This window comes from Ambystoma mexicanum, chromosome 12 (genome assembly GCF_040938575.1).
Source record: "Ambystoma mexicanum isolate Mex_15411 chromosome 12, UKY_AmexF1_1, whole genome shotgun sequence".
Taxonomy (NCBI): Eukaryota; Metazoa; Chordata; class Amphibia; order Caudata; family Ambystomatidae; genus Ambystoma; species Ambystoma mexicanum.
The window spans coordinates 629529878-629551887 of record NC_090936.1 but is presented as its reverse complement, the minus strand read 5'-3'; the positions used below and the strand labels follow the sequence as shown (position 1 = coordinate 629551887).

Here is a 22010-nt window from a genome sequence, read left to right as displayed (position 1 = left end):
AAAGCATATTAACACTTGAAATAGTGAGAATATGAATGAAATTGGGAAGCTCTTCTACATGGAAATAACTTGAATCTTATTTTCCACGTGATGTTTCATGAGCTAATTTTTTCTATATTAAGGGAATTTTCTGTCGGCACTCTGTTTCTATAGAAATCCATTTAATGACAATCAACGCAAATTTTATAGTATCTGTCTTTTAGCTTGTACATGATACATTTGAATTGTCTATTGTATAATATATGTAAAGCCTTTGTTGGCTATGAACATATTTAAATATATAATTACTGTGAAAACATGTAGCGCACACCTACTGAAACACAAAGTAAAACAATGTATTGATTTAACTGATAACATAATGACATCTCATTATCAGTGAGAACTTCTGAATGCTTATCTTGGTTTAAAACCAATTTGATTCAGCAAAGCATTCCTATAATGCGCATGTAAACATGATAAATATTGTGCAAATTATGAATGCATTTACATATTTCAAAAATGTCTTATCAGTTATTGGAACATGAAAGTTGTCTGCAGATTCAAAATAGTTTTGCGGTTTGCAATATATGCCTTAATAATGGTACAGATACATAGCAGATGTTATGGGAGTAAAATAGATTTCATTCAAATCTGATCATAGAGGGAAAACATCCTATTGTCACATGGAAAAATACATTGGACCAATCAAAATAAAGGGTACAATAATTTGACGTGCCAGTTTGTGGGGAGAACCTAAGATCGGCCCAATCCAATGAAAAAATGTCAGATCAAAACATGGGTGGAGACTTATCAATTATTTACAGGCAAACACAACTGGAAATAGGGAGAGTTCTTGTGAAATGTCCTGTCAGACAAGGTTCCTTTGTCTGCATATGTGCTTGTTTTGAACTTCCACCTTGGAGATAGCCAATATAATGCCCAACTGAAGGCCTTTCCAGAAGGAGCTGTGGCCAGTCAAAAGGAGGAGTCTGACAAAGGGGTGGCATTTCAGATCAAGTTTTTTATTCCCGTAAGAAGAAAAGAACATATCTTTCCATATAACTAAAGGGTTTGCCATCTTTAACTGAATTCTAACTTGGGTGCTCTTTGTCAGGGTGGTTGCAAACTAAAGAATCTGTCCTCTGTCCAAAACTATCCTACTCTGACCCTTCCACTGATCAAATGTATTCAGCAAACATAATTTAAGTCAGGAGAATGACTCCCTTCTCCTCGTCCAACTGGTTAGACCTTAAGGTCTGGTTTCTGATAGTCGCCTGTAACAGTTCTGCTAAACCCTTGTGATTCCTCCCACAGGCTTCTCTGCACTTGGGGAAATTCCCAACACGTATCTTTTATTAGGGTTATATGCATTCCTGTACTTTCCTTATCTTCCTCTTTGCTCTTGCAACAAGTGGCTTTTTCCACAAACTCTCTGAGGGAGACTTCTGTAGAAATCTTTATCTCTCTTGCAGTTATTGTAATGAGTGAGATTCCTCCTGAGGCACTTTTAACTCTTGGCATTGTTTCTGTAAAGACTGTAACGAGGGAGATTACTCCCGAAGCATCTTTGCTCTCACCCAAACCCCTAATGGGTCTCCCGTTACTTTCTTTCTGGTGTCAGCGTAGTTGAAGGACCACATGGTCCACCTCTCCGTGGTCACGCCACTGTCTGCTTCTCTCCAGCTTCTGCATAGGTCGGGCCTCCATCTGGCTACGGAGTCCTCTGCCGATCGTTCCAGGGTGTCCTCTCGCCCGAGGACCAGCTTCTCCTGCCCACTTCCTCATTCCCAGGTTTGAATCTCCCGGGGCTGACAGGCTTCATTCTCTCTTTATTAAGGCCCTTCTTGGTTTGTATGTCCTGTAGCAGGGTCCTCCCCAGTGAAATGCCACAGTTCTACATTGGTGTTGATGGAGTATTTTTCATGCCTCCTTGGGGCCACCTCTTTTCAGTATGGTCTAGAATTTGAAAAGGAGTAATTTGCCTCACTCCTTCAATCTTCCTCTAATCAGTACATTTGGGAGATGACTTATTACTCTGAATGTTCCTCCTCGTCTTGGTAGTATTAGGTCTTAAGTGAGGAGAGGTGGGAGTAATACAGTAACAGTGTTTTCCAGTTGGTTCTTGGAGAACCTCAAGAATTTCTTCGTCTCAAAGGCAAGGAGATTAGGGAGTTCCAGCATGTAACATCTTTGTCCCCATAAGGGAGTCTTGCCCTTTGAGGTCCCGCTTTCCACCACCCCTTGGAGCATTGTTGTGTAGCGGCCTCACCTCCCTAGCCTCACAGGGAAGGGCTCCCCACTGAGGAGTAACAAGATCCAGTGAATCGTCATAGAGCCTAATGCAGAAGCCTTGTGCAAGACGGAACCATATTGCCTGGGAGGAATTTTTGGAGCAGAGCTTAACTGGCAGAGTTGCCCTGAGCAGTTATTGTTCCTACCTGTCATGTGCCTTCAAAAGACAAACCAAAAGTGAACACAATAAACCCCACAACAATTGAATATGTCACACGAACTGGTCAAACCGCTGATTGCAATTAAAAGTCCTCTAAGGGAATCATTTTCCAGCTATTCACTTGGTGGGGACTGGGCCTTAACGAAACCTTGTAGATGTAGATTTAAAATGGTGTGCACCAAAATCTATGATTGTGCAGGGCACATATTCTCTGACCGTAGCCAAATAAATCATTAGTTTTTCACAAGGACAATTTATACCTGGATTTGTGTACATGTTTCCAAATTTGCAGGAGTTAGTGCTTAACCTGTTGATACCGCAGTTTACATCTTGAGTAGAGCTATGCCGCTTAAAGTGGATAGGAGTGAATTCATTTTGTCGACTTTATTCCCAACAAAATAATGGCATATTTTCAAATAGCATTGCACAGAAACAATAGTATGCTGCCTTAAGCGGATGGCTAATGCCAAGTTCAAATGAAGTGTTGATTCTGTTCTACCTCAGTTATACTCATGCGCTTGCGTGACATATTTGAAATTAACCTAGATTTTGTGCTCTCCAAAATATCCTAATCCCCAGCTTGTAGAAAGTAAACCCCTAAACTAGAAACAGACTAAACTACATCCAGAGTAGAATTTATTTGTGAATAAGAACATTGTGTGAATCAAATGTTTTTTTATGTGAAAACATGTTGATGGTGTTAGAGAAAATGAAGTGAATATATATATATATATATATATATATATATATATATATATATATATATATATATATATATATATATATATATATATATATATATATATATATATATTGCACATTTCTGATGAAACTATTGAAATGTGATGCCGACGAGCAGTGATCATTTTAATGTTTTTAGCTTGGAGAGGATTACATATATTTTGTTTAGAATAGTTATTCTAGTTTTGTTTTTGTACGAATGGAATGTTTGTGTGCATTGTGATTCTAAATATTAGACAATATCAGGCAGGTTGTTTTTTTCTTCTTTTCTGTAGATTTCCCAAGAATAAAGTTAAGGGACCACCTCCAATTTTGATTTACTATTTTAAATAAAAACAGAATTATCAGATGTTACAAGGCTGGGGTACTAGTCTTGTCAGGAGAGGGGAGCACCAACACCACACAACAGAGAAATTACCCAGCCTTTCAGTTGGAATGTGGCAGCTAATAGGGTGCAGACCTTAGGACTCTGAATTTAGTCCTCAAGCATATACTGTCCATCTTCACTCTTCTGTGACCAGGAACGGAAAAAACCCCAGAGAGGGACCTTGAGCAGGGCACACACATCTGCCACTACCAAGAAAAGCGAAGGGGAAAAGAACCCACCCCACCAATAAACTTACCAAAAGATGCCAGGAGGATAAGAACCATCACACGTATTGGGACACCGGCCTCCCGATCACATCTGCAACATACAGCTCACTTGCGCCGAAAATGTGGGTGGGTCTTGCTCCCCTTTTCTTGAATTACACACACAATGTGGGAGGAAAGCTAGCATTATACCGGGTAGTTTGATGAATCCAGTGGAGCCATCCCCAGCGGTGACCTCCCATGTGGTCAGGGGACAGCAGCCGCTACTTGATCCTGACTGTGGTTTCATGAGGGAGTATCACATGGCAGGAGACCACTACCGGGGACATGACATGACTTCATTGGAAGAGTCGGTGTCCACCCCCACGCCCTTCCCCATGAGGAAGAACCTCTGATACCACAGTTCTTGATGGCCTGTTGTCATTTGGTTCAGGCCCCCACCTAAACCCTCACTCACACATGACCTTTTTCTTTTGATGTGCCTTTTTGTGACAACCATGAGAGAAACCATCCAGCAGCTAAAAGCCCAAAGAAATGTATCAACTTGAGCAGGACAAATAAAAATGACAACCGTGCTATGGAGAATAGTTGCAGCGAGTAGCGCAGAGAAAGAGACTTTGCCATCCACACCGGGGCTCCTGAACATGAAGCACACTGGCAGAGCTGGTAGTGCAGAGAAGGCTGCTGTGATAGGGAGAGGAATGCTGCATGTGAGCAGGAAGGACCGTTGCAACAGCGGGAGCAGGGCTGGAGCTCCTGGAGGGTCAGTCACTCAGCAAGGCAGCAGACTTCATCCCGGACCGAGAAGGATAGATGGTGTGGGACAGCTGATTTGCGGCAAGGGAACTCCGCACACTCCATCCTCGAAGCCATAACGCAGAAGCGTGGGCAACGTCAGAGATGCTGGAAAACGCCAATAAGTGTGCCCAACACAGCTGAGGCCCTGAGGAGTTCCGACCGCTGCGCCAACAGGTGATTGAATGTTACAAGATTGCTAATGCAGAAAATATACAAAGGCAAAGTTTGATTGAATGCAGCCAAGGCAAAGTACAAAGGCAAGATTCAATGAGAAGAATGTTTGAATGCCGACAAGACAAAGTATGAAGGTAAACCCCAAAAAAATTCCGACGCATGAGATACCAATGTGGGGGAGAAGTTTGAGCAAGTACGTTTGAGTAAAAATATTACCACAAATATATACCAATCAGCACATGGTGTATACTATTGTGGTATATCAAGAAACTGTGTGAAATACCTGAAAAGTCCTGGCGGGCTAGTATACCAGGCAGTTTAAATTTGCATAAAGTTTCTTTGCTGGGCAGTATTGCAGGTAATCTTCCGTACAGAAAGATTGTTACAGAACCTTTTGCTTGAACAAGAACTTTGAGTCCAGTGAAGACACAAAGGCACTGTTAGCTGAAAATGCATTTTGCCATCATGTTTAAGAATCCAGGGGAAGGTGACCATCCTTTGGATCCAAGCGTCTTTACCTTGGAGAACGTTTTTGTTAGTCATTCTTACACTTTGCTTTTTGCACATTTTTGGACACAAGGATGACTTTTCAGTTACTGACATCGTGATGCAGACAGATCCTTAGTATTCGTTTCTAGATAGGGAAGTTCCTCTTTAGAATAGGGCTAGACAGGTGTTTTTCCCACCCATTTTTATTTAATAAAAATATCTTTGATTAAGAGCCCAACAACTGTGTGTCCGTCTCTCATTTCCGACCCCTCACAGCAGTGAAAGTCAACTAATCCAGAAGGGAGGAGGATGATGATTTAAGGCTGAATGAGAAAATGCAGGAGGTCGGTATTCCGGGTGAGGTCAGAGGTGGTAGAAGAGAGCTACCAACAAAAACCTGTGGAGGAGACTGCTACAGCAGGTGAGTTATTTTGTGAAGCGCGAAAGAGGCTCTGCAGTTTGTGTGTGTTTTGGAGGCGAATGAGTAGAGGTTAATGTAAGGAGTGCATGTGAAGTGAATGGTACTGGGTGAAAGGAGGATGGTCTGAGTAGCAGTGGGAGGAGGAGAGTAGTAGTGAATATCTGGGGAAGTAGGAAGACCATCAACGGTTGGAGGTGAGCAGTAGGAAGAGTGAAATATAAGAGGGACAGAGGGGTAATAGAAGGGGTAGGTAGAGAGAGTAGGAAGGAAGGGGTGAGCGTGGATGTAAATGAATTTAGGCAAGTTCAATGAAGCCAGTGAAAGGCATCATCTCCATTCCTTTGTTGAACACTAGCAATTAAATAGTGTAGGGAGAGTTGGGAAGTCCCGGAGGGAGTTGGTAAACTGGCCTTTAAGGAGAAATTTCTACCAGAAGACAGCTGTTAGACAATAGGCGTTACCGCTCAGTAAAATTAACCGGAGAGATGGACACAAGCTAGGGAGGAGAACCCCGGAGACTAGAGAAAAGGGGACGATGCTAGCACCCATGAAACTACAATAGAGACCCTTGGACTAGCCTTGAGACTCCCATTTGTTCTTGTGCCTTTTGGGACACAGATAAAAAACATTCTGTTTTTTGCCACAGGTGTTTGGCATGTGAATATTATGATGGGGTGTTTTCAGTAGGCGTTTCTTTGTAAAAATGAATGTTCAAAACAGTGATATATTTTATCTATAAAGTCTCTTACTGTGTGACAGTGTTTAATAGTACAGTCACTGCTGGATGTTATGACGCGTTCTACTAGAATATTGCTGGGTTATTGAATGCCCCCATTGTGATCGCCTCAAGATAAATTTTCGAAACAATATCCTACCCCTTTGTTGTAATATCCCACTTGCTTTCTAATGGAAGGTCTGTTGCAGATGGCTTTAGTTGCAACAATTCACAAAAGACCATTTAAGGGGTTTTATTAAAGTTTTTGAAAGAGGGTCTGAGGTCCATTCCTCTCTCGTCTAGAGGAAGACCCTCCAGAACCCAAACATCCTTACTTCCCATGTTAATCTCTGATTGTTTACCCCTACTGTCTAATTTCTGCCTTGCTATTCATGAAGATGTAAAGGTAACCGCCTTGTCTATATAATCTTGCTCTCTGAATTCCTAGGTGTGACCTACCCTATCTTTGGGTTAGTTCTAAGGGGTCGTGGGTGTTGTGTCTTCCACACACTGAAGCCCCACTTTGTCGTCTTGCATATCCTGGTGGACCTCTCCCTGAATCTCTCTATACTCTCCCTTCCTCCCACTACTCTCCAACTCCACCCACTTTCTGTCCACTCGTTCTGTGTCTTCTGTCCCTTTCTATCTCTACAACCTACCTCCACCCTCTGTTATCCTTCCTACTCTCTCCCCTGCTACTCTCCACTAATACTATCCACTCAGTTATGTTCCACTCACCCTCTACTCTTTCACTAACACTCTCAAACACACAGATACACACACAGATACACACACAGATACACACACAGATACACACACAGATACACACACAGATACACACACAGATACACACACAGATACACACACAGATACACACACACATACACACACACATACACACACATACACACACACTAGCACTCACTCTCACCAACGAATACCTTCCTTTCTCTGAAACTCGTCTCTGCACTCCTTTCCACCATCCTTCCTACTTCTGGTCTCTTGGTCTGTCACCACTACGTTCTCAGACCTCACCTGAACACTCCATACCTTTCTGTTTACTGTCCCCAGTTCCATCCCCCCTTCCTCCCCCATTGGTCCACTTCCCTAGGCAAAAATTGCTGTCTTCACCAACCAGGAAATGTTCCATACATCAGAATACATACAAATTGGGCTAAACCCTACTCCTTTTTGCGTCGGGAGGGTGTGGGGGTCCACCATGCTGGTCGAATAGGGACATGCATTGGAAAATGTTCATGTCGGAGAGCCCCTCCACGGCTGAGTCAAAGTTAAGTGTTGAGTGTCTCGATTTTACATCAAGGAGATGCTCTGCGTCAGATTTGAAAAAGTCCATGTTTGGGAGCTTTGCCGCAGCTGCTTGTTCACGGTGTGTACTGGCCCTTTGTGGCCGAGTGTGGACTCACTTGCTCTGCATAGCGGTTCTTTTCTCCTCTGGGGGTCTGAGAAGATCTGGTGACTGGAGCCGTCTGTCTGGACGATCTTGTGGGCTGTCATGTGCAGTTGGTCCATCCAGATTGTTAATGGATGTTGTGGCCTGCAGTGAAAAGAAACAACTGGCCTGCATATGCATGAAGAGGTGTCGGGTGACTACCCAATGGTAATGTGTTTAGAGGGATCAGAAACTGGGGCACTCTCAACTTCCACCTTCCCCATCTGAGGTAGGAATGACTTTGGCTTCCACTCTGGGAGGCCGCCTACTTCAGGCTGCGAGGGTCCCTAGCCCTCCCTCTCCCCCGTGACAAGGTCAGTCTTCTGACCTTGTCGCAGGTCTTTCACCATATGCTTTATTTATGGCCTCTCTGATTCCTTGACATTTTGTTTCGTATATTGTTGGTATGATCAAAAGGAAGTAGAAACTAAAGACAAGTCCCGCCCCTCAGAGGAATGGATTGTGGGTTCACCTCTTCACGCTCTTAACAGGCGCTGCAATCAGGAGTAAGACGGGAGTTTATTAAGCGCATGTGAGGATGTCTGGGCACCCTAGGTGGACAATTGGATTGCACAAAGCCCAGACCACAGTTTAAATGGTTTACACATCATAGTTTCAAACACAGTGAAACCTGTACCATGGACAAAGGGACCAGCTCGGGATTGGGGTATAGAATGTTCATTTAATGTATGTATTGTAAACTTTGACTCGTAAACCATGTTTTTGCAGAGCTAATGAAAAGCGACGATAGAACCAAGGTATGGCTGTAAGGAATGGTTTGCAATATCTTGTAATGCATCTAATGGGCTGTATATTTCTCCACAGATTGCACCCTATACTACTTGTTTGATTAATGGAATATACTGGGACCCACATACTCCTCGTCTGCTCTCCCGTCAAGATGCCCAAAAGTTACTAGCTCCCCTGAAACCCTCCCCGAAGGCTACTGAGGGGTGTCCGGAATTGCCACACAAGTAAGGCATCTTAATTGTGCGTATGCATTATATTTGTAAGTTGCTACGTTTATCTTTTGCTACTCTAAGAATTGAGAGTTGTGATCTGTCCAGCCAGTGTAAGCGTTCACCGTCTCACAGCTCGAGGTGACGTCGTGCCTTTTGTGATTCCTGCACAAGAAGAGCATAGTATAATTGTGTTCCAGATGCGGTGTATGCAGCTTATACAAACATATTAAAGTAACAATGGCATGTATTGTTTCCCACCAAAGAGGACTTCAGTAAGAAGATGAACCTTCACAAGGACTTCATCTTTAGAGACAAACAAATATTGCGTTCTGTCTTCTTCAGTGGTCTTGGTGATCTTGCTCGCTCTTTCTCTTCGTCTTTCTGAAGCATTGGTGTCTCTTTCAGTCTGTTTCTGTTCTCGCGCTCTCGCGCTCTCGCGCTCTCGCTCTCTCCTCCCTCCTCCCTTTCCATCTCCCAGTTTAGGAAGCCTCATGATTGAGGGCTGTTGACTAGTTCTGTGCCGGGAAAGCCAACCTTTGGAGGTCTTCACATCATTGCTGCAAGCCTGGGAAATCGCATAACACACCCGCTCCCTTACATGGCCTACATCCTCTGTACTCTCCCTTGGCTGCGCGCTACTGCCATTATGCGGTAATAAAATTACCGCTCCCAGCATTCCGTCCTTTTGCTTCTCGTTAGACTTGTCTGTGCTATACCACCCTATTCTGGAAAGTCATAAATCCCGGAATGTATGCTACCCACTCCTCACCTTACCCGAAATTACTCAACACTCTGCACTTACTCTACCCCCTCCTCAAAAAGAGAGTCGTGAGATATATATATACATATACTTATATAATTATTTTATATTTCTCATATTCTCAGCTACAGAACAAAACTCTGGATAGATGTGCACCAAATCTTGGCACATAGAGTTGGCATCCGTGCCAATTTGAGTGCATTGCTTGGGTTGGTAATCATCTATCCAGTTTTGCTTTTTTATTACATTTTTTTAATCTGGATCATTTCGACTTAAGTATATTTTGGCATTTAAATGCATTCATTCATGATTTTAAACCTTAAAACTTCAATTCAAGAGAATATACTTTAAATATTTTTGGCTGTGTGCGGATCTGTAGATATTCACTGATGTGCACGCAAGTGAACGGGATGGCCTTTGATTGGCTGATTAAAATGAACATTTTGAAAAATCAAACATATTGGAGCCTGGTTCCAATGCAGACCTGTCGATATAGTGCAGCACAATGTGGTGAAAAAAATCATTAAATGGGCACATAGCGGCCCACTGGGCATGGTTTTACCCAGGGGTAGTTTAGACTATACCCTAGAGGTTTGGAATATGGACTTATTTTGCAAAGAAAAGTTATGCTTTGGTTACTGGGTCTGGGCAGCCTGCTACGAAAGCCTTGGAAAGAACTGTGGTTTTTGTGTGTCTGTATAATATTTATTATTATTATTTAATTGTATTGCACTTGAATTGTTTATCCAAAAGAATACAAGTTGATCCTTGTGCGGTTTCGAAATCTTATGGTATAAAACTCTTGGGCACAATTGGTAATTCATCTGGATGAGCTTCTCTGTGGGCCAACGAGGATGTTCCTATCTCCTCAGTCCAGCTATTCGCATGTGTTCACACACTACATACAGACGTTAAAAAGAAACAGGGAGATTATGGCAGAAAATCTTGCTACAATTAAATGAAAGAGGAAAATCTAAACTGCATGTGGAATGGAACAGATCTCCTGCCATGAGTGTGCTTGGTGGATCAGATAAGCGCATAGGCCCCTCTTTCCTGTGGTTTGACAATTAAAGGACCCCAGGAATCCAGCCGTCATAAAACATTTTGAGAGCGAGAGGAGAATAGGAGAATTTGTTTTCTTCAAAAATAGTCATGTCCACATCCTGGGCAAAGGGAAAGAGAAAATGCTAGGCTACATGTTAAAATGTGGAGGTAAGGGGGTTAACATTTAGTAGCTGTTAAGATTTTAGTGTATGATTAGAAGGAATGATACCTGGATAGTACAAACATGTTATTGGTGTAGCCTAGGGGAAGGATTTTAGAAAAAACATGTGCAGAAAAAAACGTTTTTAAAAACCGGGGAAAAAAGGTGGATGAAAGAATGACTCTCGCAAAAGGATGAAAGTTGTTGCTAAATAACAGATTTGTTGGGGAAATTAATATAGAAAAAAGTCAAAAGGTCTGATCTAAGGAGAGGGCTGGGTGGGTAGCTAGTGTTAGGAGTGCACAAAGATGGCAGAGGCCGGGGTGGAACTCTTTGGAGACCTAGCCTGTGTATAATTCCGTATCAGTGATGCATCGCCAGTGTCTACAGTGACTTGCTCATGCTTTTTGGCTGCTAGCATTAGAGTCACTGGGACAGATAACCATCGCGGGTTGAATTTGAAGTTTGATATACGACGTAGTATTATATGCCAACTTTTTAGGGTCTTACCTGCAATCAGGTGTTTCTTGAGGGGGACGGGCAATATGCACCAGAGAGTGACCTTCATCTGCATCCAACCTGTGATGGTAAGGTTGCCGAGCCACTTTTTGCCCCAGACAAGCTGAGCGGTGAGAAGTTGATTGCCCAGGATGGGAGGGCCAGCACTACGTTCTTGCTGCTTGCTTTGAGTACCTTAATTGTCAAGCATGCTTTTTTGTGTTTCAAGATGAATTTTAGAGCTCCTCCCCAATTTGGCGCATAGTCGTATGTGGGGGGGAAAGGGATCATTTGCGCGAGATAGTTGAATTTTGGGGGGAGAGTTCATTCTTTTGCGTTGATGCACCCGAGAGCGCTAATGGCAGTTTATTCTATAGAAGGTCTGTAGAGATTTTAATTGCAGTGTTATAGATTTGAGGGTCTATTTTGGATATATCTTGCGTTACTTGTATTCCTAAATACTGTGATGAATCCAGGGTATTTGTCCCTTCTCCCATTTGGGGAGACACCCCCTTTGAACCTAGGGAGGGAGCCTGCTCACCCAAACCCACCCTAGGGGTTTGTCAAGTGGGGCCCTACTGGAAGTGACTCCCCTTTGAGACGAGGACTCTGTCACGAATCACAGGGTTTTGTCACTTCCCACCAGAGGGGAGCCTTTCCTTGTTAGGCTATGAAGGTGAGCCCACTACGCAACATTCCCCCTCGGGGTGGCATTATGTGGAACCTCACTGGGAGACACTCCCCTGTTGAGGTCAAGGACACCTGTTCCGTCAAGGAACTCCCTGAAACTCTTTCTGGTGGGCTGACAATAACATCTGGGATTCAGAGAAGTCCATCAGAACAAGTCACTGTTTGTTATTTTAATGTTAGACCCAACATTCAACTTGAAGAAACAACTGATAAAAATACTGAGAAGAAAAGTGAGCGAGTAATGCTGATCGCTCAATGGTTGGAAGCCAACCAAACTGACGATTAACAAGCACGGACAAATGCTCTACATGAAGAGCGAATGGACTTTAATACTCTGCTGGGGACGACCCAGAAGTCTAATATAAAAATGAAAGGACTACAAAACAGTTCTGAGACCAGGAACGTTCGAATCAGTGAGGAGGTGGAAGCTGCTGTGAAGCGGGACATCATTTGTCGGGCGGGTCTGGCCAGTGGGTGTATCCATGGGGCATGGAGAGAGCAGACACCTAGAGAAGGAGAACCGAGTGAGCAGTGGTGTGACCTGTGGGAGGTGGACTGTCCAGTACAGAAACAACACCAAGACTGCTACAGCGCTGGCTCTGCAGAGCCGCGAGGAAGAATCGAGAAGATTCATAGTGAACACAGGAGTTGTTCTGAATGAGAGGGTCGCCCTGATCCTGGAGAAAGACCTGGTGATGCTAGCTCATGAGAAAGAAGGTAACGGGCGAGGCGAGAGATACAGGAGGGGATATGCATGTGAAATGCATCAATTTGAACTCTAAAGTAAGCTCTGTGGTTTGCAAACAAATCATTTACCTGGATGTGGAAAACCCTTAAAGCATCTACAAAAAATAATGGCATAAAACATGCGTGTAATATGGACTGTGTTCAATGGTAGGATGAGTGATTGAATGTGTCTAAACCTTGTATGCAGATATTTACCTGGGAGCATGCAGTCATCCAATTTTACATCTGGGGTCGATCATCTCTACCTATTTCTAAATAGAAAATAGAAAATGCGCTAGTTGTATAACCTGCTGTTGTCAAACAGTGTATATATTGTGTAAATAAGGCAGGTGGTCCTACCTGCCACGATGCAGATCTTGTTTGCATGGCTATAGGTTGGAGAGAGCCTGAGCCTTGAGCGCATCTTTAATGTTTGTAATAATTTTGCCATCGTTAATAGGCGACGTGGCGTCACGCATATGTAATGATGCCACGTACGCCTCGTGTCCTGCGTGTTCTACAGGTAGGGCGTACGGGAAGGCAAACAGTGAGCGGCTAAATGGTTATTCACATAGTATTAACATAATATGAACGGATCCCCCTGTGAAACAGTGTATATGTTGAAACATCACATAGGTGATGTTGATGGTCCCATCTGTCCTCTCACATGTTCTGTGATGTGATTATGTTGGAGTGACTGTAAGAAATATTTCCATGACAAAATAGATCTCCAGCTGGTACTTGAGCTATAACTGGCCTGATTCAGCATAGTGACAATTGGGATGCGCTTATTCTGAAAAATAGCGCACTGAATTGCAGTGAGTAGAGAGTAAGGAAAACAATTGATCTCCTCCCCAATTTCAAAGCTCAAATAGTACATAACATCAATCTATTCATTTAACAAACTGATTCAGAGTTCAAGAGTTGTAGATGTAAATGGCTTGAGACTCATTAAATATGATGAACTGAATATTGAAATGAATTGCACAAGCAAACTCCATAATCAATTGCAAAAAGATAAATACATAAATCAAAGGAATGGCCTTTAGACATTTTGTGGGGATACATGTAAAGGCTAGAAATGACTCCTAAAGTTGGTCTCCTCATTAATGCCGTCAGGGGCCATGGCGTCAAGTCGCTCAATCTAGTAGGTCTCCCTCTGATCTAGTCTTACAGCTAGATTTGCGTGTGCACCCCGCTTCGTGACTATCTCTACTATCTGGAAGCGAATCTGTGAAATGTTGTGCTTCTTTTCCACCCAGTGTCGGCAACCGCTGAGTTCATATTGTTGTTCCTGATGCAAGATCTATGTTCGCTCCATCTCAGTTTTCCTTGTCGTTTCGACTGTCCGACACAGTAGATCCCACATGGGCACTTAATCATGTAGATTATGTTAGCACTATCGCATGTTGTGAAGATATTGATCTTAATCTTCTCTGCAGATGTTGGATGATTGATGGTATTACCCTTGGTTACAAAACGTATGGGTGAACCACTTTTTTCCCGAATTATATAGCCCTACTCTGGCCCTGCATGATCCTGAAGATGGAATAGGGGTGTGGGATTTCGAGTTTGACTAGGGGGACATTGATGCAATCATTCACAAACTTAGTGTTTCAAGGGCGCCTGGCCCTGGGAGGCTTCGTAAAATAGTGTTAAAGAGAAATCCCACTTTCTGGGCAGCCACCCCGCACAAAGTCTTTAAATCTGCCTTAGTCCATCAAAAAGTTCCAGACTCAAGGCACAGAGCAACGATCATCCCAATTTTCAATAAGGGAAACAAACTCTACCCTCTCATCTATAGACCTGTAGCTCTGATGGATTCAGAGTCAAAAACATTTGCCTCATTGGTTTTAGCTGATCTCTCAGCATGGGCAAACAACTCGGGCATTCTAAATCCGAATAAACTTGGTTTCCACAAACTGGTTGGGACCATGGCTGCAGGCTTTTTGATTAATAACCTGTAGTAGAGGGTTTGGCAAACTAAAGTCTCTGACTTATACACTGTCTTCACATATTTACTGATGACTTTCAATAAAATCGAAAGAAATCTCTTCTGGCTTAAATTGAGGAAGGAGCATTCCCAATAATGTGCTGTGTATTGTAATCCAACTTCACTCAGAAACATTGAGTGAGACTGGATAAGGGGAGAAACGCATCTAAAATAATGCAAACATCAGATGCGTTGCACCAAGGATGTGTCCTGGTGCCCCTATTATTCAACCTATTCCTATCAGACATAGGAGAAGAACCTGCTGAAGCAGGGTTTGTCTCTCCCTCAATGCTTGGCAGAAAATGCATTGGGTCACGTATGCAAATAAGTCTCTTATTAGATCACGCAAGGGTTGGCATTCACCATCTTCTTTAGGCCTCTGGCCTCTACACTGCGAAAAGTGCTCACACCATCAACACCCCCAAATCTAAAATGTTGGTGTTTTACGCAGGTGGTAGAAAATAGTCATGTGTTCAGAAACTGAGTGCCGACAAGATTGAAGAGGTCCGATATGTGAGGGGCCAGAAGTGTGAGGCGGACACATATTGGAGGAATGTTCAAACAATGACATTTCATTAAACCAAAAATGTAAATCCAACACCTCACTTGCCCTACTCTATCGGGGGATTTCCCTGCCTGAATAAACTACGTAAAAACACTCTAGCATAGCATTTCTGGCCTTCACACTTAAACATAAACAAGAAAATATACAGCAGTTTTAAATGTCAATATTGGTATTTGCAACACCTTCAAAGTCTTTGTAACCTGAGCAAACTCCTCTTCCCCAGGTTTTAGGTCAAAGTCAGTTCCGTTGAATAACACGAAACAAGAAAATCCGGTCCAACACAGTTCTTGATAGTCAATTTGTTAAAGAAAACTTCCAACACTCCACAGTTCAACACAGAAAAGATGCTTTTCTTCCGGGAAATATATAGTTCAATGTTCCTTAAACCTTACCAAAGAGATTCTTGGTCTGGGTGATTTCTGTTGCAATTTATATGATTGATTAAAACCCAAATAAGCTATAGGTGACTTCTCTCCATAGTGCTTCTGTTGCAGCACCATGTAACACAACTGCTTACTCCACAAAAGTACCACAGTATTTCTTTCTTGACTCAGTAAACACCAACAGCTCCCTTCATGGTGTTTCTCGCTTGCACCATGAAACACAACAACTTCTTCTATTACCAGGGTAAGCCACACCCAGTCTTCTACTTCCACTTCTGTCTGGTCCACTGTCCTGTCAGACCTAACTCCTTCAGAAATAACCATGAAATTTTCACTTCACTGCTTTTGAAGTTTCCGTTCCACTGAATCTTTCAAAGGTTAACATTTCTTCATCGTTAAACAGCCTTAAACATTTCTTCACAACGTTATAGCAAAAACAACATTTATACCAATGCCCTTTTTAACTCCAACTTTCTTCTAGAGCTGCTTTTCAACCACTCTTGCCTTTTGTCAAGCCACCAACTAAGTACTTTCAATTTAACCTCTATTGGCTTTGGCAGTGTGAGCTCATGATTATTTGCTGTTTCTTCCACACCATAGTCATTCATTTACAAGCTCTACCTTTTAGGAATGTTATATCGGCACCTTTTCCTCTAATAGCAACAGTTATTCCCAAAGAAACCTTTACTTTAGTCTCTTTTGACTGAGGCCAATGCTTGTTCACCTCTGAGCTTAAGGTGATGCTTCTTTGTTCTCTTTGGTTCACAATGATGAGGTTTAATACTTGGTTTCACAAGATACAATGTTATGGTTTTACTGAGGTCTTGTCTTCGCGTTAAATTCACTTTTAGGTGCATGCAACCATTATTAACGTTGTTAAAAGCTGTTTTTCTATCCTCTGGGGTTTAAAACATCCTTCCATTGCGTATTTGTCTATATGCGAGTGCTACAATTGTTGCACTCCATCGTCTGACATGCTTTGGTGAGCTTGATTCACTTTCACTCGCTCGCGAGTGAAAAGCAACAGGTTACAGTTTCCCATCTGCACTGCCTGAAGGCTTGGGACGTGCGGAAAAAATTCACTGGCTCCTCAGCCTCTGTCACAGGCTGCAGGACTTCTACTACACGTGTTTTATCGACTGGACACACTTGTCTCAGCACACTGCCTCTGGTCCCACCACACAGGCACGGAGTTCGGCTCACCACACCACCTGGAGCACACCAGCCTCCAGGCCCGGTTTGCTGCACGCTTCTAGCTGTGAGCGCTCTGCAATCGGGTTCACCTGGGGGAAAGCTTTCACAGCATATGCTCCCTGCTGGGCAACCTCTGCAGTCCAGAATTTGGGGGAAAAGGACCAACTCAGAACTGATAACTGGAATAAATGGATGGAAAATCTCGGCATCCTTTCTTTCCTCCCACTGCTGTGGATTCTGCCAGCAACGTGCTTTCCTCTGCCACATCTTCCTGCCCCAGCAATTACTTCTGCTCTACCACTGCTACTGCTACTGCTTCTCCAACCACGACAACATCCAACGGCATGCACCTGAGGGAGCTTTTTATGTGTCTCAACCTCCCTCAGGTCTAGGCTGTTAAGCCTAATTGCCTGACCTTCAAGCCTGCACTGCTCTTCAGCCCTCTTCTTCGTCCCCGTACTCTTGGAGTTATGGGACTTGACGTCCTGAATAGAACATTTTGAATTCTCTACTTCTATTTGGTAATATGCCATCAATAATGTGCGATTACGGGGAAAGTTGTATAAGGGGATATCCCTTAGTTGTATATCTATAGTTTTATTTCAACTATAAGAAAAAGGCCTACCTTGCCCTATCGCTAAATTACCCTGCCTATCTAAATAACTAAAGGTGCACGGCTGTCGTCAGGAAGTCCAAAACAAATATCCCAGTACAAACCTAACTTCACCGGACCCTACCCCTAATCAAAGTAGGCCAAAAGAATGTCTGTCTACTCCTGGTCTTTTCGTCTCCTTGCATTCTCTTTATGGAAATGTATCTTTCAAACACATGTTTCTTAAAACAATCTGCTTGGATATTCTCTTGATATCTCCTTTATGGACTCTTGCAAAACATTCCTTGAACTTAAGTGCTAAGTTTATGACGGCTTTCCTTGGTAAACTCTATCATATTCTTGTCTTTTGTCATATATCTCTGTCTTTAAATTCACCTCATTCGCCTCAAAGGGGGGTGGCGCCCTCTGGGGGAGAAGGGATGAATACGCCTGATACATCACAGTGGGCTCACCTTTCCTGAAAGAAGCATGAATGTTCAGTACTGCTCAGTATTAATATTTGATGGTACATAAAAGTGGTGCCTGTTTTCTTGTGTTTATGTAGATTACCTCATTGTCAAACAAAACGTATTCCAGCAACAGAATCAAGTAGAAATGCTTTCAAAATGTTAGTCTAATTTCAGTTGCTGACATATGGGCCTTGTCCATCCCCTGAATTACTATGAAGTAAGTGTCAATGCTCAGATCATTGGATAATTTGGCTTGGGTGAATAGCTCAGGGGCAACAGGCTCGCCTTGGAAGCAAGACGATGTGGAGCAACACCGGTCCGACCCCGGGTCCGTGCTTAGAAACCTTGGGGTATTAAGTGTGTTATAAAACCAATTATATAATAATTATAATTTGCATTTTACAAGCAATGGGAATTCAATTGATAAAATAGTTCCCCTGCAACATTGACAGTCATTTAGGAGTTGTAAATCGATCCAGTAGGACCCATAAGGATACAGTCAAGATATAGGGTAGAAGGACACCCTCTATTTGGCTGAAAACACAAGAAGGGAGGGATTACAGTAATTGGACCAGGGGAGACCTGGACCCCAAAAACTGGATCGTTTGGTGCAAATCCATCCAACAGTTCAGAAGATATTAAGTATGCAAAAAAAGTGTGCTTCTCCTTTTGTACTGGTTGTCACATAGGAAAATACAGATTGTTTAAACATCCTCCCAGCTGAAACCGCTATGTGGCTTTTCACCAAGTTTGCTTCAAACGTGATAGGAAGCACAAGAGTGCATTCCCTTGTGGGTTTGGTGAAAATCGGTCCAGTAGTGTCTTTATAATGTGTTGAAGAGCGAGAAGCCCTTGCACCCAAAACCTTTATATGCCATAATACATTTCTGGATTTCTGGAGTGAAGGCTTTTCAGTTTAGAAAATCCCACAATGTTTAAGCGTTTTCCTCAATATGTGTGACTTAAGGGGTACCTTTGACTGTGTTCCCTCCGTACCCACGTTCTCCTCACCTGGGCTTTCCGAGTCGATGGTATCTTGCAGGCCTCGACGTGCCAGGTAGTCTCTCTCTTTCCTCTGGTGCGAGGGCTTGTCACGGAGAGAAGCCACTGTGGCCGCTGGGTGTGAACAGCGGCACAGTGACCCCCTCTCCGGAATCAAACCAGAAAAAGCAGGGAAAAACCCACTAGGGGAAAAAACCCTGATAAGAGGTGCCAAGACTTTTCCCAGAGGGCCAGTAGTCCACCGATGAAGAGGAGGAAGCGAAAGATCACCAAACGCTGAAAACGTCCACTGTAGCGGTCGACCTGGAGAGTAGGCGAGGAAAACAGCAGCTGGGAAGTCCGGACTGAAGGTAGAAGTCTTTCTGAGAGGCACTGCGGAGGAACACGGGAGCACGGGAGAGAAACCCCGCGATGACCAGACTCAAGAGCTAGGTGAGAGGACGAGAGAGAGTGAGAGAACGAGAGAGAGAGAGAGAGAGAGAGAGCACGGCAGACGCCGCCTAAAGGGGGGCGGCGGATGGCAATGGGAAACAAAGTATGGAGGTTACTGGTGAGTGGACACCTATGAGAAGTAACCGCGTGGGGGAAAATATTAACCCCTAGTAGAATCCAAAGCGAGGTGCAGAGGAAGAGCGAAGGACCCAGAAACGAAGTAAACAACGGAGAGGGGTTGCAACGCAATGACCTGCCGGGAGGCAGGGATTTTATACTCCCGGCAGCGTTGCGTATCGCGTTAGGAGCTGCGGCCATAAACACAAAAAAGGGACTAAAGCAACCTTCCCCCACGACCTCTCAAACTCCAACGCGGAAGTAAACGCCAGTCACGGCGATGGCCGCGACTGCGAGTGACAGTATGCCCCCCCCTAGAGTGCAACCGCCCAGGCCTACCTGGTTGCAAGAGATGGAATTTGGCCAACAGTTGAGGGGCATGTACATGGGAAGCTGGCTCCCAGGAATCCTCCGACCTTGGGTAACCCTTCCATGACAGGAGGTATTCCAACCGACCATGAAGGAATCTGGAATCATGAATGGCGGAAACTTCGTATTCCTCCTGGTCGGCTGTAGTGACAGGTAGTTTCCGGCGGAGAGACCGGTGATTGGGATCTGAATAGTAAGGTTTAAGAAGAGAGGCGTGAAAAACAGGGTGTATGCGTCTGAGAGACGGAGAGAGTTGTAGACGATAGGCAACTGGATTGACCTTGGAGAGGATGGGAAAAGGTCCCAAGAAACGAGGAGATAGTTTAGAAGGCCTTGTCCATCTGGGAAGGAATCTGGTGGACAACTCACTTTGTCCCCCGGTTTCCATGAAGGTGTTTCCCTGCGGTGTTTATCGGCCTCGGTCTTATTCCGCCGTCTGCAATCCGCCAAACTCATCAATGCACTTTCCCTGGCCTCCTTGAGATTTCTTAACACCTCTTCTGCAGTGGGAGAGTTGGAGTAACTGGGTACCTCGGGCATTAGATAACGCGGGTGAACGCCATAGGCACAATAAAAAGGTGATAGGCCAGTGGCACTGTGCTTGGAGTTGTTGTACACGAATTCCGCCGTAGGGAGTAGAGAAACCCAATTATCTTGGCACTGGGAAATAAAACATTGCAAGTACTGCTCCAAAGTTGCGTTGAGTCGCTCCGTTTGGCCGTTTGTCTGGGGGTGAAACCCTGAGGATAGGGCCCTTTCCATCCCCAATCGAGTACATAAAGCCGTCCAGAATTTGGATATGTACTGGCTTCCTCGATCGGATATCATCTTGTCGGGGAGGCCATGATGCTTAACGATATCTCGGGCAAAGGTTTCTGCCATTTTGGTGGCCGAAGGGAGTCCTGGAAGAGGAGAGAAATGGGCTAGCTTGCTTAGAGAGTCCACTGTCACCATGATACATGTGCATGACTCGGAGTCGGGAAGCTCCACTATGAAGTCCGTGGAGATGAGACCCCACGGGCGAGTCGGCATCTCTGCTTGGGTAAGAAGTCCTAGGGGCTTCCCGGAAGCATATTTGACACTGGCACAAGTCGGGCAGGTCTTTACGTAGTTAAACACGTCTCTCCTGATGTTGGGCCACTGGAACGATCTCGAGATGAGTTCCAACGTACCATTCCCGCTTCGGTGTCCACCTAGACGTGAGTCGTGACACCATTTAAGGATTTTCCGGCGCAGTGACCCCTCAGGAATATACCACTTCTTCTTGTAGAAGACCCAGCCGTCCTTGATTTGGAAAGGAGAATCAACGGAAAAAGAGAACTGGGGAGCCTCTTGCGCAACGGCAGCCTTGACCTCCTGAAGGAAAGAACTCACTGTGGCTAAGATCCGATTTCTGTGGAATAACGGCTCAGACTTGACCGCTACCGTTTCCAAGTGGGAATCTTTGCGAGACAAAGCGTCCGCCAGACGGTTGAGAGACCCAGGGATGTACGTGATCTGGAAGTCGTACTGCGAAAACAGGTAGGCCCATCTAGCTTGTCTGGAGTTAGAACATTCCATGTCCTGTAAAGCCTTGAGGTTTTTGTGGTCAGTGCGAATGAGAAACCGATGACGGGCACCCATGAGAAGGTGCCTCCATTCCTCACAAGCCAATTTCATCGCCAACAATTCTTTCTCCAGAACCGAGTAGTTGAGCTGGCTGGGAGAAAGAGTCTTAGAGAGATAGGCGACCGGATGCTCCACCTTGTTGAAAGACTGAAGCAACACTGCTCCTACAGCGATAGCGGAGGCGTCCGTCTCCAGAATAAATGGAAGAGTTTGGTTTGGATGCTGCAGAATCGGGGCAGAGCAGAAGAGGGTTTTTAGATGACAGAAACTTCTTTCTGCTTCAGTAGACCAGGAAAAAGGATAGGCCGTCTTCTTGAGTAGGCGGGTGATGGGAAACACCACCTCCGAAAAGTTCGGAATGAATCTTCGGTAGTAATTTGAAAGACCCAAGAACCTCTGAACCTCCCGGACAGAGGTCGGGGCCGGCCAGCCAAGAATCACTTGCATCTTGTCAGGATCCATGGCGATCCCTTCTTCTGATAGCACGTATCCCAGATAATGTACCGAAGGTACCGCGAATCTGCACTTCTCCTCCTTGACCAGAAGATGGTTTTCCTTAAGACGCTCCAAAACTCGTCGTACTTGTGCTATGTGTTCTCTCATATTAGGGGAAAAAACCAAGATATCATCTAAAT

At 44.2% G+C, this 22010-nt stretch overlaps 1 protein-coding gene across 1 annotated transcript in view; it reads left to right on the top strand.

Annotated features, from left to right (window-relative positions):
- Positions 1-22010, top strand: part of AASS (aminoadipate-semialdehyde synthase) — a 950357-nt gene that overhangs the window by 343668 nt on the left and 584679 nt on the right. Inside the window, exon 9 of the mRNA XM_069629092.1 lies at positions 8636-8784. Within this exon, the coding sequence (XP_069485193.1) occupies positions 8636-8784 (149 nt within the window). The remainder of the gene's footprint in view (positions 1-8635; positions 8785-22010) is intronic.